Genomic DNA, 15,177 nt, shown 5'->3' with positions numbered 1-15,177 from the left:
CTGTGTCCGGGAAGAGTCAGGTGGGGGTGAAAGACTTACTCCCTGGTAAGACTAATAGACAGAAGGAAGCCACATGAAAGATAACAATATCATTCCGTTCATTTCTCTGACTGATAAGGCAAAGACATGGGGAAGGCCAAAAAATATTTGTTGTACACTAACATCTTTTTAATCATCCTCAATAGCACATGAAGCGCTGCTGTGAAGTTATTCCATGTAGTTTCCATGCACTTCAGGTGGCTTGGTACCATGAAGGAACGAGGCTGTGGTAAGGATGGTAAGAAGACATTAGCTCTAGGAAAGGGGGTGTGCCCACAGTCTAGAACTTTTCAGAACATGAATTCTGCAGGAAAAATATTTGGATCTATAAAAATAGAGATAGCAGTAAAATTAGGTGAGAGCTACTTGTGAGCTCAACCTGAGCTGTGTACCTTTCACAGATGATTTCCTTTTAATTAGCTCAACAAGCTCTAGGAATAAGCACCTTCATTATTCCCCATTTACAAAGTGGAAAACTAAGATTTATGAGGTTAAGTCTACAGGCTCAGGGTTATCCAGCATTCAGCTGGTGTTTTAATCAAGGCCAGCTGGGCTTTGTTTGTAACCAGGTCAGGGAACTTCCCTGAGCTAGCTTGCTCTAATCCAGCCGCGAAGGCAAGTCTGTAGCTCCAGAGTCCCCTGCTCATGCGTGGTCCTCAGGGCTCCGTATGAAGCATTTCCATTACCATCACTGTTAGGAACGTAAGCTGTATTATATCCATCTGACTCATGAAGACACCACCTACATGGAAGCGAAGCATTAAATCTAAACTACATCCCAGAAACTTGGTGTGTGTGCCCGCGCTTGTGCCAGTCCAAGAGCTTGAATTCAATTTTTTGTGCTCAAAGATAGTACTCTATTACTTGAACCACCACTCCACTTCTGGGGCTGGTTAACTAGAGACAAGAGTCTCACCGATTTTCCTGCTTGGGCTGGCTTTGGATCACAGTCCTTAGATTTCAGCCTCCTGAGTAGCTATGTTTACAGATGTGAGCTACCAGCACCTAGCCAAACCAAGAACTGTTTTGATGCCTTGGATGATTTACTAGACACACCAGGACAAGCTATTGAGTTGACTATCTACTAGCTTAAAACTCCAAGATCATATTTTAATGACAATTTCACTTATCTGTAGAAAACGAAGTGTGTGTGTGTGTGTGTGTGTGTGTGTGTGTGTATGTGCGCGCTTGTGTGTGTATTTCCCCAGCTTCTTTGTTAGTCATTGTAGTAAGAGATTTGCTCGTGTAAACTCATGTGATTCTCCTGAAAATTCTGTGGTTGGGTACACAGGGGAAGTGCAACATCATAAATGGCCAACACAGAACTCAGACCTAAGGATGTCCTATACCGAAGTGCCAGGCTCTCAACCTGGCCTCTATGGCCTTTGCCTCTAGCTTTATAAGGTACTATGACTCACTTTTATAAATCAAGGAAGGGAATGAGAGCCAGGGAGAGGCCCCCAGTGGGCAGCTGTGTGTTTAGCTCCAGCTAAACCCAGTGTCCCGAGACTTCTTTTCCTAGAGCCATGGCCCACATTTGGCAAGAACACTGAAGATGAATCTGGCCCCTTTCAGTTTTCCCGTGTAAGTCAGCTGGGTGCTCTCAGGCTGTGGGATTCAGGTATCACTCTGCCTGGAGTGAGGTGCACTGAATGAGAAAGGCCTTTGCTTCAGCGGTGCTGGCCTGGAAGCCAGCCAGGCTGCCAGGGTCCAGCAAACCCATGCTAGCTTGGGCTGTGCATCTCACCTTGAGGTGTTGCTCACCTTGAGGTGTAAGGGAGCCAGTTTCAGTGGTCTTTGGGCCCCTGATGTCATGGGACCAACCTGGGAGGACAGGCCAGCCTGGCTTCTTGGAAAGTCTCTGGAGGCAATTCTGGGGGAGCCTGGGAGGCCTCAGTCAACCTGAACTGTGCTGCAAGCAAGTATTTGGGTTCAAGAACAAAGATCTGAAAGGGATTCAGGTTCTCTCAGTGGTGGGAAGCAGGCCCCCGTTAGATCCAACGCAGCTGAATGTGTTAGGTGACCGGTGCTGGCAGGACAGAGGTCAGGAGGCACATGGGGAAGTTGTAATCCAACCATATTCATTGAGTCACAGCAATTGCAGATACCAATGGAAAGAAACAAAATTAAGGTTGCCTTTATTGTTTCTGTTCCCAGACTCAGGGATCCCTCAACAAGTCTATAATTGTGCAACTGCTGATAAATGGATTTCCTATCCCCAAACTGGGTTTTACTATGTATCCCCGGCTGGACTTGAACTTGGAATTCTCTGCTTGTGGCTCATGCACCACAATGCCAGGTTGAAGGATAGAATCAAAAGAATAAGCCTGACAATTTCTGAGGGGTCAGATTGTTGATGGAGGATGAGGCTGCTGCCATCCAAAATACCACGAGAGTATTCTCTTCAGATATGTGGAGGCCAGGGCAACAATACACATCCTCAAGTGCTCACTGTGCCCCCGGTGCTGGACTAGGTTCTGTTGGCAGTGAAGGAAAGGAGAATTGCCATCAACAGTGGTTCAGGATGGACATTCACATGGCTCTGTAAATCGTCAGAACAGACAGACACCCTAATCCCTACTTCTGCCTATGGTAGAATAGTGCCTTAGAAACAATGGGCCACAAAGGCTAGTAGTAGAAGGACAGCCTCTTCCTTCAAGGAGCTCGCTGTATTTATTATTAGCTTTATTATTAGCAACCGCAAGGTAACTGTGGAGAGCTTCTGCGGCAAGCTGGCAGATGGACATTTCCTTTACAAAAACAGGCTTGGTAATGCTGGGAAATAAACTCAGGTGTTTTAGTCTTTTTGCTACCTTGCTGGTTAATGACAGAGAACCTACTCCTTTGTAACCATCTTCCACCAACTCCCAGGACCTTCTACCAACTTCTTTCTTCAAGATGTGTTCTATTTATTTTTTTGGCCTGATACTCAGTTACCCCCAATCAGACCAAGGCTCCTTCTGTCCATTATTCTTAAGAAGGGAAGGAAAAGAGGAAAAGAAGAATCCAAGTTGCCTCTGAAAGGCAATCTCTTCCTGGTTTCCCCAGAGAGCTCCAGGGGACTGTAGAAGGTGAAGTTGGCTGTGCCAGCCCCTACACAACTTAGCCCACACCTCTGTAGCCCAGCTGAAACCCAGGCTATTGCACCGGGTGCACTGTCTCCTGGGTGGTGGACCCGGCCCCTCCTGCAGCCTTCTGCTCTTTCCCACCACCCAAGGAACTTCACAGCAAGACAATAACACATCCGGTGCTCCAAACAGTGCCAATAGCACATTTATTCTTTTATTTTCTGTTTGTTTGCTTTTCCGTGACAAGTGAAAAAATAATTTAACCCAGTGATATGTACAGAGACTTGGTGACTTTGCCCACGAACTTAAAGAAAGACCTCAGCCCCTACAGAGAGCAAAGAAGGATGACCTTTCCCATCTATACAAAACTCCACCTATAAAAGTCTCCCATGTAGAAAGATTGGCTTTATTATGAGCATCACATTTCAGGAACAGAGGAGGTGTGGACGGGAGGTGAAGGGAGAGGCAGGGTAGACTCCACATGTGTCTGCAGGGGACATCCCGAGCAGCGAGGCTGTGCCTGGTGGAGTTCAGGTGATCTGCAGCGGGGTCTCCAGCATCTCCATGAGGAAGGTATCGATGGGAGTGTCTCCAATGAGCTTGAAGAAGAACAGGTGCTCCAGGCATTTCAGACCAATGGAGCGCAGGGCTGGGAGGCGCAGCAGCAGCTTGGCAAACCTGCAGGGAAAAGATTTTAATTTTACTCTTCTAAGTGCAAAATGCTAGAGAACTAAATGTGCCCATCTCTATGCTGCCTGTCCTGGGTTTGAGTTAAGATCAGGGCTAATAGGGAAGAGAGCATCCATTAATATGCATAGTCATGGAGCTGCCATTCCTTGTTCTGTTGCTGGCTGTGAGGGGGACTCATGGCCTTTGAAGGTGTTTGTTCTGTGTGCAAGTGTGTGTGTGTGTGTGTGTGTGTGTGTGTGTGTGTGTGTGTGTGTGTGGAATTTTATGCTACCATCAGAAAGAATGACAGAATGACATTGCCCCATTTGTAAGGAAATGGAAAGACTTGGAAAAAATCATATTAGGTGAGGTAAGCCAGACCCAAAGAAACACAGGCTCAATGGTTTCCCTCCTTTGTCATAATTAGAACAAACCTAGGACTCTCCTAGCAGAGGATTACAAAAAACTTAGATACATAAGGCCATATAGGATGAGGCTAAATAAAAGGACCTCCAGGAAATGGAAACAAGAACTATATAATGTGTTATTGTTGTTCTTAATGTACTATGTTATTTCTCATCTCTTTTGTTGTCCCTTGGTTATTCTCATATTGACACAGTATCTTACCTTGTTATCTGGTATATTGTATATACATTTATTTGTTTATTTGAAAGAGCAAAGGGAAGGGGGAAAACAAGATGAGGGGAGGGGGTGTGGGGAGGTAAATGGGGACAAAAACATGAGAAGGGGTATCAATGTTTGTGAAGTAATTCACCTTCTATCCAGTGAATATAACTATAGCCCGTCAATTCATTGCAATAAGAATATATGAGAAAAAATAAATTTAAAAAAGTGTGTGTGTGTGTGTGTGTGTGTGTGTGTGTGTGTGTGTGTGTGTATTGTACACCCTGATGAGTTTTGATTTCTTAAAAATTTTTTTAAAAAAGAGATTGGCACCATGAATTGCACTTCCAGAAAATTTCCACCAAGTGGCAGCACTCCACCACTGAGAAAAGTGGCTTCACCTGGCAGTGTCAGGATTCACTACAACCCTTTTCTGCAAACCAGAGGTGAGCAGCCTTTTGCACACTGACTTTTCTGACTGAGCCAAGTGACATGCCTTTGAGCCTCCACAAACTTGAGACACAGTAATCACCTTCTGTCCATGCTGTGCTAGACAAGCCCAGGGATAGGGCACAGGGGGTGGACCTACGGTACATGGGGTGTAATTATAGTAAAGCATTTGGTTTTAATTTCGAGCAAAAGCAAAAACAAAGAAAATGCATTTCCCTGCCCTGTTTATAAGAAATGCGTGTAGGACACAGCCTCTGTCACTGCCCTGAACTTCAGCAACAGGGGCTGGCATCTCTACCCAGTTTCAGGAGGTGGCCAGGGTTCTACCAGCCTTCTTCAGGAAGAGCAGAAACAGCCTATAGGTTAATCACAGGGCAATGACTGAATACATAACAATAAATCCACCTTGCAAAACTTTGCCAAACTATTGAAAAGAATCATGTGTTTTGAATAAAATTATTTGAATGTTTAAAGGAGAAAAATACATCAAATTATGTAATTCCATACATGTGAATACATACTTATATGCATATATGCAATATATACACACATATATGCACATATATTTACATAGACAAACATGAAACTAGAACAAAATATACCAAAATATTTATTATCAAAATCTACTATCTGATTTTTAAATGGGGAGCAGGGGAGGGATTGTTGCTTTAGTTTTTGTTTTGCCTTTCTGAAGATCGGACCCTGGAACACATACACAGTAGAGAATTTCTTTACCACTGAGCCACATCCATTGGCAAGCACACTGAGTTTTTATTTAAAGATTAATAACAAGGACCTACAGCCACAATTCCAGAAAAAGGACTGTAGGCAGTCCTCACAATATGTGCCCTAGAAACACATCTCATGTTGTTTTAAAGCTGGATTCCAAAGAAAATAACCGAACAAGGACTTTCAGGTACGGGGTACTGCTTTCCATAGGCCCGACTCCTGGTGCAGGTGAAAGAGTCTCTGAGATCCCCTGGCTTCTTCCTGCTTGACCTCAAAGGCACAATACCTGCAGCTAGCTGGACCATGTGACTACGCTTCAGCCAATGGGAGTGAGTGAGAAGATGAGGGCTTTTATGACCCATGCTGCCCTCCCACAGTGTCCTGTCTGCTCCTCCTCCTTTTCCCCTACCACTACCTGGATGCAAACCTCAGTGTGGCTCTGGGTCTTGACAGGACTACAAAAAGGAAGGAGCCTATGTCCCTTGAAAACGACTGCCCACCCAAATTAGTGAACAAGAAAGAAAACCTCCAATTGTGCTAAATTACTGACTTTTGGTAGGTGTATTATTACAGCTTTGCCTCTAATGCAGTAACCTGCTTACTCATTCACTGTACCAAAGAACTGAAACCACTCCACTCAGATTTCCTTCCAGGCTCCAGCACAGCCCCGCTTCTTTCCACTACATTGATTTGTGATCCAGGACAAATAGCTAAACGGAATTTAGACATCACAGAGGAATAAAATAAAATTTTTAAAAATAAAAAAGGAATTTGTAAAAACCACTGAGAATTGGGTCAGCCATGTGCTGTAAAATTAATCCTAAGAGACAAAAAACAAATGGTCTTTTTAGTTTTACTTCTAGTTCTTCTGAGATTGGAGATTATCATTTTCACTAGGGCCTTTAGCTAGATCTTTTGTTTAGTTCAACTTGGAAGAAAACAAATACCAGGAGGCAAATACTTGAAAGAGGCGGGGTGGGGTCCAGGGAAAGTGGTAGATAAGTGACACTGTAGTCAAAAATTCAATATACATCCTACAAAATCAAGAATACTGAGGAAGGGGTGGGTAGGGGAGGGATGGGGGAGAATGTTGAAAGGGGGTGACATTGATCAAGATGCATTGTATTCATAAACTACTTTGTTCAATGGCAACTCCTTTGTGCAATTACTTAAAGATTTTTTAAAACTAAAAGAAAAGCAACTATATATATATATATATATATATATATATATATATATATATATATATATGAATGACTCAGGAATACCTAGATTGTAAAATCACCAGAGACAGACCCCTAGGGATCTCCTATCTCCCAAAGCCTGTTCTACTGCATGGGGTTTCCGTGGGCTACACCATGACAGCAATGTAGTCGTAGCACATTGCTTTTTGAAATCATACCTGGCCTGGTCCACAGTTCAGCTCTACCACAGACCTGGTCTACCTTCTTACATGGGTCGCTGCTTCTCACTAAGCCTCTGTTGCTTGTTAGAGTGGAGAATAACTCCCACATTGACTGCTGGTCTGCCTAATATTTAGAGTTGCATAATATAGAGCCCCCCCCCACATTTATCTGCAGAGAATACATTCCAAGATCACTGTATCCTCCTGAATAACTCATATGAATGTTTTCATATATATTTATATATGCATATCTATACCTAAGATAAAGTTTAATTTATAAATTAGACACAGTAAGAGATGAATAGCAGCAACAAGCAAGTATTTTTTAAATGAAACATTTACAACAATTAATGTAATTCAAAGTCATTTAAAACTGATGAATTATTTATTTCTAGAATTCTCTAATGTTTTCAAATTGTGTTTGACTGCTGGCAACAGAAACAACTAATTGGATGTGAGTCTGAAGATTCCAGGGGATACTGACTGCAAGTCCACGGGTTCAGGGGTTACTGGACTCAAGTGGTTATGCTGGGATATTGAAAATATCCCTAGCTTCATGGAGCTAGTATTCTTGGTGTGCGTGTGTGTGTGTGCGCGTGCGTGTGTGTATGTGTGTGTGTGTGTGTGTGTGTGTGTGTGTGTGTGTAGTAGTGGGGCTTGAACTCAGGCCCTTATACCCTAGCTTTGCTTCTTTGCTCAATGCTGGTGGTTTACCACTTGAGCCACACTTCCTCTCTAGCTTCTTGGAAATAAAAGTATCACATACTTTTCTGCCCAGACTGGTTTGGGATCTCAATACTCAGATCTCAGCCTCCTGAGATTGCTGGGATATCAGATGTAAGCTATTGGCTATTGGTTTGTTTGTAGAGATCTACGTCTCATCTAGAAACACCTATTGTTGCACAGAAGGCTCAGTAACAGAGAGGAGTCATTTTAGCTGTTACTACCATTCCCAAAGCACTTTCTCACCTGCCTGGTTGTTCTGGATACTTCTGCTTGGTGTAGGCTTCCAGGGTGGCGTAAACCTTCTCCCGCAGTGTCTCCACCTCCAAAGGGTTGGATAAACCCTTGGCATCTGAAAAAGATTTCATCTCTGGTTGGCATCCCAGTGGGACCCCCTCCATGAATATCCCCTCCACACTGGCCCCCTCTTATGGAGTTAGGAGAGATCTGACTGGAGACAATGGTGAAATCAAGCTGGTCATTTGTGTCTGTTGGCCGCCCTTTGACTCCGTCATCTTGTAAAGTAATGCTTTCTCATTGCTGATAGTCAAGTGTACTGCCAGTGTCTCCAAGTGTGGGGGTGGGGGAGTTTTATTTTATTCAGGGTGGTCTGAAAGTACTTTTTTTCACACATTTCCTCAGTGCCTCCTTTGTGCTAAGCATGGGCTGTGTGACGAAATGGCCACAAAGACTAAATCCATACATACCCTGCATCAGGGACTGGACAACCTCCTTCCTTCAGAAGAGGTGGTATGGGCACAAGTTATCCTCTAGTTCTGAAGACTCACCTTTCTGATCCATATCTGATGAAGCCAATCACTTCTCCTTGAAATCCATCTCCCCCAGAACCTCTAGGATGCCCCTCTCTAGTCTCCTTTGTCTACTGAAGACCTCCCTCTCAAGCGCCTTTGCAACATGTCTTGTCCCTCTGACTTCAAGAGTCAGCATGGCCCGGTTCAGTTCCTGCCCTCTTCTCTGTCATCCTTACTTTCTCCTCAGGTGACCTTACCCCATGCTCATGAACTTCCATGCCAGGCCGAGGATACGGCTCCTATCTATCTATGCTCCTAACTTCTCCCATGAAGCCCCTACTGCTAGTTCTATATCTGAGTAGCTACCATCTCTGAGTTTTGTCCAAACACAGTATCATGATTCATTCACCCACTGTCAGAACTTGCTTTGCCTGGAGTTTTCCCAGTCTCAGTAAATGAAAACTCCAGTTGCCCAATGTTTCAGGAACACAAAACAATCCTGAGTTACATTTGACCCCTGCCTTTCTTTCACATCCTACATCCATTAGCAGATCCATTATCAGATCCCTGTGGCTTTGCCAAGAAAAATACCCAGCATCTGACCGCTTCTTCCTACCTCCTTCACTACCACTGGTGCTCACTATTGCTTCTCCTCTTCCCCAGCTGCTTCCAAATGTGTATACTTCATGCCCAGCTCAGACACTTTTCAAGATCACTCTGAAGTAAAGGCCATTACACATAGACATTTGGGGCTGGAAGTGTGGCTTCAGGGGTAGAGCATTCGCCTGGAAGTGTGACGTTACACCAAAAATAAAGAGCAGTCTCTTCTGAATTTCTGGTATTGCTTGCAATTGCCCTATCTCTCAGCCAAGCAAGACACCAAATAACAACAACAACAATAATAATAGTAATGTCTGAACCCTGAAGGCTAAGTTCAGAGGAGAGATAAACAGTCACGGGGATTAAACAAAATCACCTGGGTTAAACAGCACGATGGCTCGCAGGCAGCCCAACTCTGACTTATCCATCTGCATGTCTTTCATTTTGGAAACCAGTTCAGTTAGAACTCTGTTTGCAAGAAACAAGGACACATAGTGAGAGAAGCATAAATTTCAAGCAATGTACCCTCAAATGAATTCTGCTGACACTTGCTATAGAACTGCCCTATTTTCTAGATGGGGCATCAGGTATAAGGGATGCAGACAGAAATAAGATGCAGGCCTCGCCTTGAGGAGCTTGCAGTTTGACGAAAGAAACAGGGACAGAGACAGGGACAAAGCCCAGTGAAACAACTGCCACGAGCCAAGTTCAAGGGCACAGTAAGGAGGGAGCAATGCACTGCATGCAGGAGACAAATGGCATCTTGAAGACATGGAAATGAGAAATGTAACAGACAATTCAAGGCAAGTACTGAAAATCTACAAGAACCACAAGGATACACATTCAATGAAAGGGCAAATTCTAAAGACCATGTTGAAACCTGGTTGAGAAAAAAACAGAAGTAGACACTCCTTTACTTGGTCATGAATGTGACCCCCAAAGGACCACCTATGATGGAGGAGGAAAGCAGTCCTGAGGCCTGGGCTTTGGACAGAAGTTATTTCTAACTTTCTCAGCTCTCCCTTTTCCTTTGGCACCAATGAAAGCATGGAATCTCTGTCCAGGTGTCACTGTTTAGTTGAAGGGGTCTGGTCCTGCTGTAGGCCTCCCCTGAGAATTTACGGACTCCACTCTAAACCTCAACCTTCTTGGCTCAACCTCTTGAAGACACAGAGGAACCCTCATCTCATCCTTGTCCCCCAGGACAAGCATTTCATTTCCCCATCCCCAGTTTACTACACGATGCCAAACCACTCGGCTCCTCTTTGGAAACAGGCTCTTCCCTCTTCCCACCAGTTATACTAGCCTCTGACGATATCCATTTTTTGGTAATCTCAGTCTTCCTTTTAATCCCTCTCTTCTACCTCAAGTCTATCTTTTCCCCCGCTCATGTAAGGATTTCTAGGAAGTCATATGCACCAGTTTAAGCAGCCTGTCCTCCATCCCAGTCTTACTCACAGGTACATCCAATGGCCCACACATGAATTCACACACACACACACACACACACACACACACACACACACACACACACACACACTGGAGATACCTGTCAAAGATGGAGCCCACTCCAGCACTGTGAGCACTGCTTCGGTGGACATGGAGACCTGTGGCCAGCAGGATGCCATCCTGCACGGAGACCGAGCGGTGGGAAAAGGAGGCAATAAGCAGCTCATTCCACCCTGTGAACGGAGAGAGCAGGCCTTGAGGGAGCCACCCACCTCATTCTTCCTTCATGAATCTCCACCCGATGTATGTTGGAAATCAAGGCAGAATGTGAACTCTAAGGCGGATAACACCTTAGTTCATGACTTTATGGTTCTATCCATCCTCCAGTGTCTCTGATACAGAATAACAGCTTGAGGACAAGGATCTGTTCCCCCCACCAGTCAACAAACATAGATTGAAACTTTGCTAGCAAATAGAGACGATGTGAGCTGCCATGGTGGATAAGTGAATACTCTCTGAAGCTGTGTCTCTAGGACCTGACAACCTAGCTTCCTTTCTATGGTGTTATCTACTAACTCCCAGCACAGCAAACGGCTTTCAGTCATATCCAGTCGACTCATTAGCTACCAGGAATAAGTGAGGGAACTGGTTCCCAGTGCTCTGCCAGTCTTCGTGAACTTTCCCCAATGGTTCTGTGATGAAGAGGAGATATGGCAGATATCAACAGACTGCATAGTGGCCCAGAAATGTGAGGCAAGAGAGGAGGTAGTACATACAATCTTAAAATACAAACAGATCTCCAAATCCCTATAAGGTAAGCCTGAGCTAGCCTCTGACTTCCTTATCTTACCAGTGAGATGGAACTCTCTCTCCATTTGCCAATTTCATTATGGTAACAAGGTACTGCTTCATATTATCTTCAATGAAAATTATTTAAAAAGCCTTTGAAAATTCAACGCAAATTATAAAATTATAGTGTTTAGATGGAAAGAATTCCACTCCTCCATGAACAAAACAAGGGTTTATTTGGCAAGGAAAGATATTGTGTATGTGGGGGGGGCGGGGCGAGACCATCCAAACTTAAGAGATAATAAAAATAGAATAAAAACTTAACACGCATCATTAACACGCAACACAGTTTGGGTGGGTAGTAGCTCCATTTGACTGCTTAGTGTAGAATCCCAAGGGTAACGTCAAAATGGCTGCCCAGGGGACAGTCCCACAAACAAAGGAAGCCTGGCCTGGTTTACCTGCCCGGAGCAGTATGACCTGGTCCTCCAACGTAAGATCAGAGAAATGAGGAATGCGCTTGGCCCATTCAACAAGCGTGAAAAGCTGCTTGTCAGCAGCATGGCATATGTTGGTAACAGGGTCATTTGTCTGAATAAAATGGAACAGACAATGGTGAGAGACAGATTCTAGGACTCTATACACTCCCCACCACCCCATATCTCCAGCCCCAGCCAAGGGAAATGGGAGATGGATGGCCATCTGAGACCACATACTGAGTTCTCCATGTTCATGTCTCCATAGGATTCTGTCTTTGGTTCCACTGCAAGTTCAGCTTCTAGAATCCTCTCCACAGGCATGTCTTCATGGCCACCACTGGTACATTCGGCCTCACTCTCAGCTCGCTCCCGGCTCCTCTGTCTTTCTTCTTGTACCGCTGACAGATAACAGGACACATAAATATTACCAAAATGCCCTGGACATGTGTGGGAAATTTAGTGAACCTACCTAAGCCTCAATTTCCACAAGTGTGAAATGGAATAATCATAGCACTGAACACAGAATACTGTGATGATAAGCAATGAAAGAAGAAAAACCATATGCTTATGTCTCCCTAGAATGACATGGCCCTTTGGCTCCTATCATTTCCAGTGCATCATAGAGACTGTGCCAAGTTTGCATTTTAAGGTTTCATACACTCTGATTCTCAACTGTCTTCGGAAGAACCAGACCTCCTGTTGTTCCCACATTCTCCTTCATCCTTGTTCTTCCTGGGACCTCAGATCAGCTGTGAGCATACAGTAGTTTGGGAACAAGCACATTGCTGTAAAAGCTTCCTCTGTCAGATCCTATGTATCAACCTTGGTATGCACGTCCCATTAGGTCTGCCCCTTCTGTCCCAGCTCATCACAGCATCGCCTGATCCAACTTGTCAGGGAACATCTTCAGGGAGCCGGCTGTGGGGATTTAGTAAGTGAAGGGGTGGAGAGATGTCATCTAGATGACATTTCAGAGTCAGTCACTGACTGAAGAGTGGGGAGGGCACACAGGCAAAGCTGTAGGCTGCAATAACGTTGGCCTCCCCCAAACTTTGAGGTTTTCCTCAGGGTTCACTCTAGCTTGAAGAATCCTTGGGTCTGTATATTAGGATGAAAGGCAGGCCCCCGACCTCAAGATCACCTTCCTACTTTTGGACTCATTTCTATCATCTAGAAGCCATGATTTCTGGCTCAGGGACAGCATCAGTAAGTAGAATTCAACATTAGAGCATAGCTTTTATGACCCAAGAATGGAGCGAATTTCATTGAAACATCTGACTAAATGGGAAGGCAGTGACAGCTCCTTCACTAGCAACTGCCCTCCCTTCCTACCTGCAGTACACCTGTGAAACACTTCTCTTGTTCTCCGGGTGAGGGAGGGGGTGAAGCCACAGGGCTTCACAGTGGATTGGGATTGCAATTGTGTGAGTGACAGTATTGACCTCTCAAAAGCAAAGAAAGGTGGGACTAAACACTACCACTGCCATCCTCCAGAGCACCACACACTGTGTAGAGGGAATCTGAGGAAGATAGGAAGGAAGAAAGGAAAATAGAAAGGAAAGCAGAAAATAAGGGAGTACTAAAACATGGAAACAAGGAAGAACAGGGAAGAGATAAAAAAGAGCAAAGGGCAGGTACCTGGGGGTTTGGGGGGGCAAAGAAGCCTTTTTCAAATTGTTGTTCTAAGCTGGGTGCTGATAGCTCATGCCTGTAATCTTATCTATTCATGAGTCTGGTTGAAAGCCAGCCCGGACAGGAAAATCTGACTCATCTCCAATTAACCACAAATTCCAGAAGTAGAACTGTGGCTAAAGTGGTAAATGCCATCCTTGAGCACAAAAGCCCAGGATGTGATGGCTCATGCCTATAATCCTAGCTACTCAAAAGGCTGAGATCTGAGGATCATGGTTCAAAGCCAGCCGGGGGCACTAAAAAGGCTGAGAGACTCTTATCTCTAATTAATCACTAGAAAACCAGAAGTGGGGCTGTGGCTCAAGGGGTAGGGCAGTAGCCTTGAGCTGAAGAGCTCAAAGATAGTGCCCAGGCCCAGAGTTCAAGCCCCATGACCAACAAAAAACAAATAACAACAAAGAAGTTCAGGGACTGTGCTCAGGCCCTGAGTTCAAGTTCTAGGACTGGTACACAAAAAATAAATTTCTAATATTAAAGGTAAATTAATTGGGTTCTATTTGTCTTGCTTTAAAACAAAACACAGGAGAAGCAAACTAAGTTAAGTTTCTTGTGGTGGTATTAAATTTCTTCTACAGACTTGTCAAACTTGAGAAAAATAACCTTCAACCTTCAAAGAAAATAATCTCGGCTTCAAGAAATTAGATTCTAATACTTTGCCATTTGCAGAGTGGACATGGGCTACTTACTTTTTCTTTTTACTAGAAAGCTTACTGTCATGAATGAGGAGAATCATATCTGTTACTGATTATGACTACAATATATATCCAGCATACCAGCATGCTAGTGGTCTAAAATAGCATCTGGTCAAGTAATGGGTGTTTATGGTGTGTTTCTAGGTATTACAATAGCTTACACATTCATAAAGCTCTTTCTGTATCATGTTATGCTTGACTCTTTATAAAAATGATCGTATTTCGTAGTACATTTTCTTATCATACTTCATAGTCTTTTCTGGGACACTTTGCACCACAGATAATCTAGATAGTCAGCTGCAGACCAATAGCTAAAGTGGGTGGGGTAGATCTATGGACTGGGGCTGGCTGCCTCCCCAGTCTACCTTTAAATATCTTGTGCTCCTTCCAGAGCTCTAGTTACGTTAACAAAGACCATCCAGGTAGTAAAGACAAATTACCTGATAAATTAAACAGGACTCAACATTCACACAGTGAGACCAAAGGAGGCTATTCTTAGGAGAGGATCACAAAGGCTCAATAGCTATGATCACATGTTTATCCAAATGAACCCAAGAAAAGGAAACAAAAGTGTTTTGTTTTCTCCTTTGTTACTGTTTTTGATTTGTATACTTTTGCCTTATATGTAAGTTTATCTGGCTTAAGGAAATGTGAGGGTAGCACAAAAACGCTGGGACAAAGGGTGAACTAATGAAGCAGTGATACTCTTTAGACACTATGTTGAATATGAACTTACACAACTTGTGGGGGAAGGGGATCAGGAGGGAAAAAAAGAACTATGAGAAAATGAGGGAAGAGATAACACTGTTAGAAATGTAATCATCTGTCACTCCTTTGTCCATCACCTTCCCTTTTGATGATGATGATGATGATGATGATGATGATGATGATGATGATGATGAGCATACAGGGCTCCTAAGGATGCCAGTGCTGCTTACAAATGGTCTCAACGACAACCTTTCTCTTCTCTTAACACAGTAGCTCTACAATGAGCAGTGGGCCACAGTACTGTACCAG

General features: G+C 44.0%; 1 protein-coding gene across 20 annotated transcripts in view; it reads right to left on the bottom strand.

Moving 5' to 3' along the window:
- Positions 1-3,295: 3,295 nt before the first annotated feature.
- Rxrg (retinoid X receptor gamma) overlaps positions 3,296-15,177 on the bottom strand; it is a 181,924-nt gene continuing 170,042 nt past the window's right edge. For 19 of the 20 annotated variants that reach the window (XM_090340565.1, XM_090340556.1, XM_090340554.1 and 16 more), the window contains 5 exons: positions 12,014-12,174; positions 11,759-11,888; positions 10,609-10,741; positions 7,954-8,059; positions 3,296-3,785 (listed from right to left, as the gene is read on the bottom strand). In XM_090340565.1, coding sequence (XP_090196691.1) covers positions 3,426-3,785; positions 7,954-8,059; positions 10,609-10,741; positions 11,759-11,888; positions 12,014-12,174 — 890 coding nt within the window. In that variant the 3' untranslated portion in view covers positions 3,296-3,425. Of the gene's footprint in view, positions 3,786-7,953; positions 8,060-9,435; positions 9,528-10,608; positions 10,742-11,758; positions 11,889-12,013; positions 12,175-15,177 lie in introns of all 20 variants that reach the window. The other variant, XM_090340571.1, reaches the window with a different exon arrangement.

Source organism: Megascapheus bottae, chromosome 10, assembly GCF_031878675.1.
Source record: "Megascapheus bottae isolate mThoBot1 chromosome 10, mThoBot2.hap1, whole genome shotgun sequence".
In the NCBI taxonomy this organism is placed as follows: Eukaryota; Metazoa; Chordata; class Mammalia; order Rodentia; family Geomyidae; genus Megascapheus; species Megascapheus bottae.
This window is presented reverse-complemented; position numbering and strand designations above follow the sequence as displayed.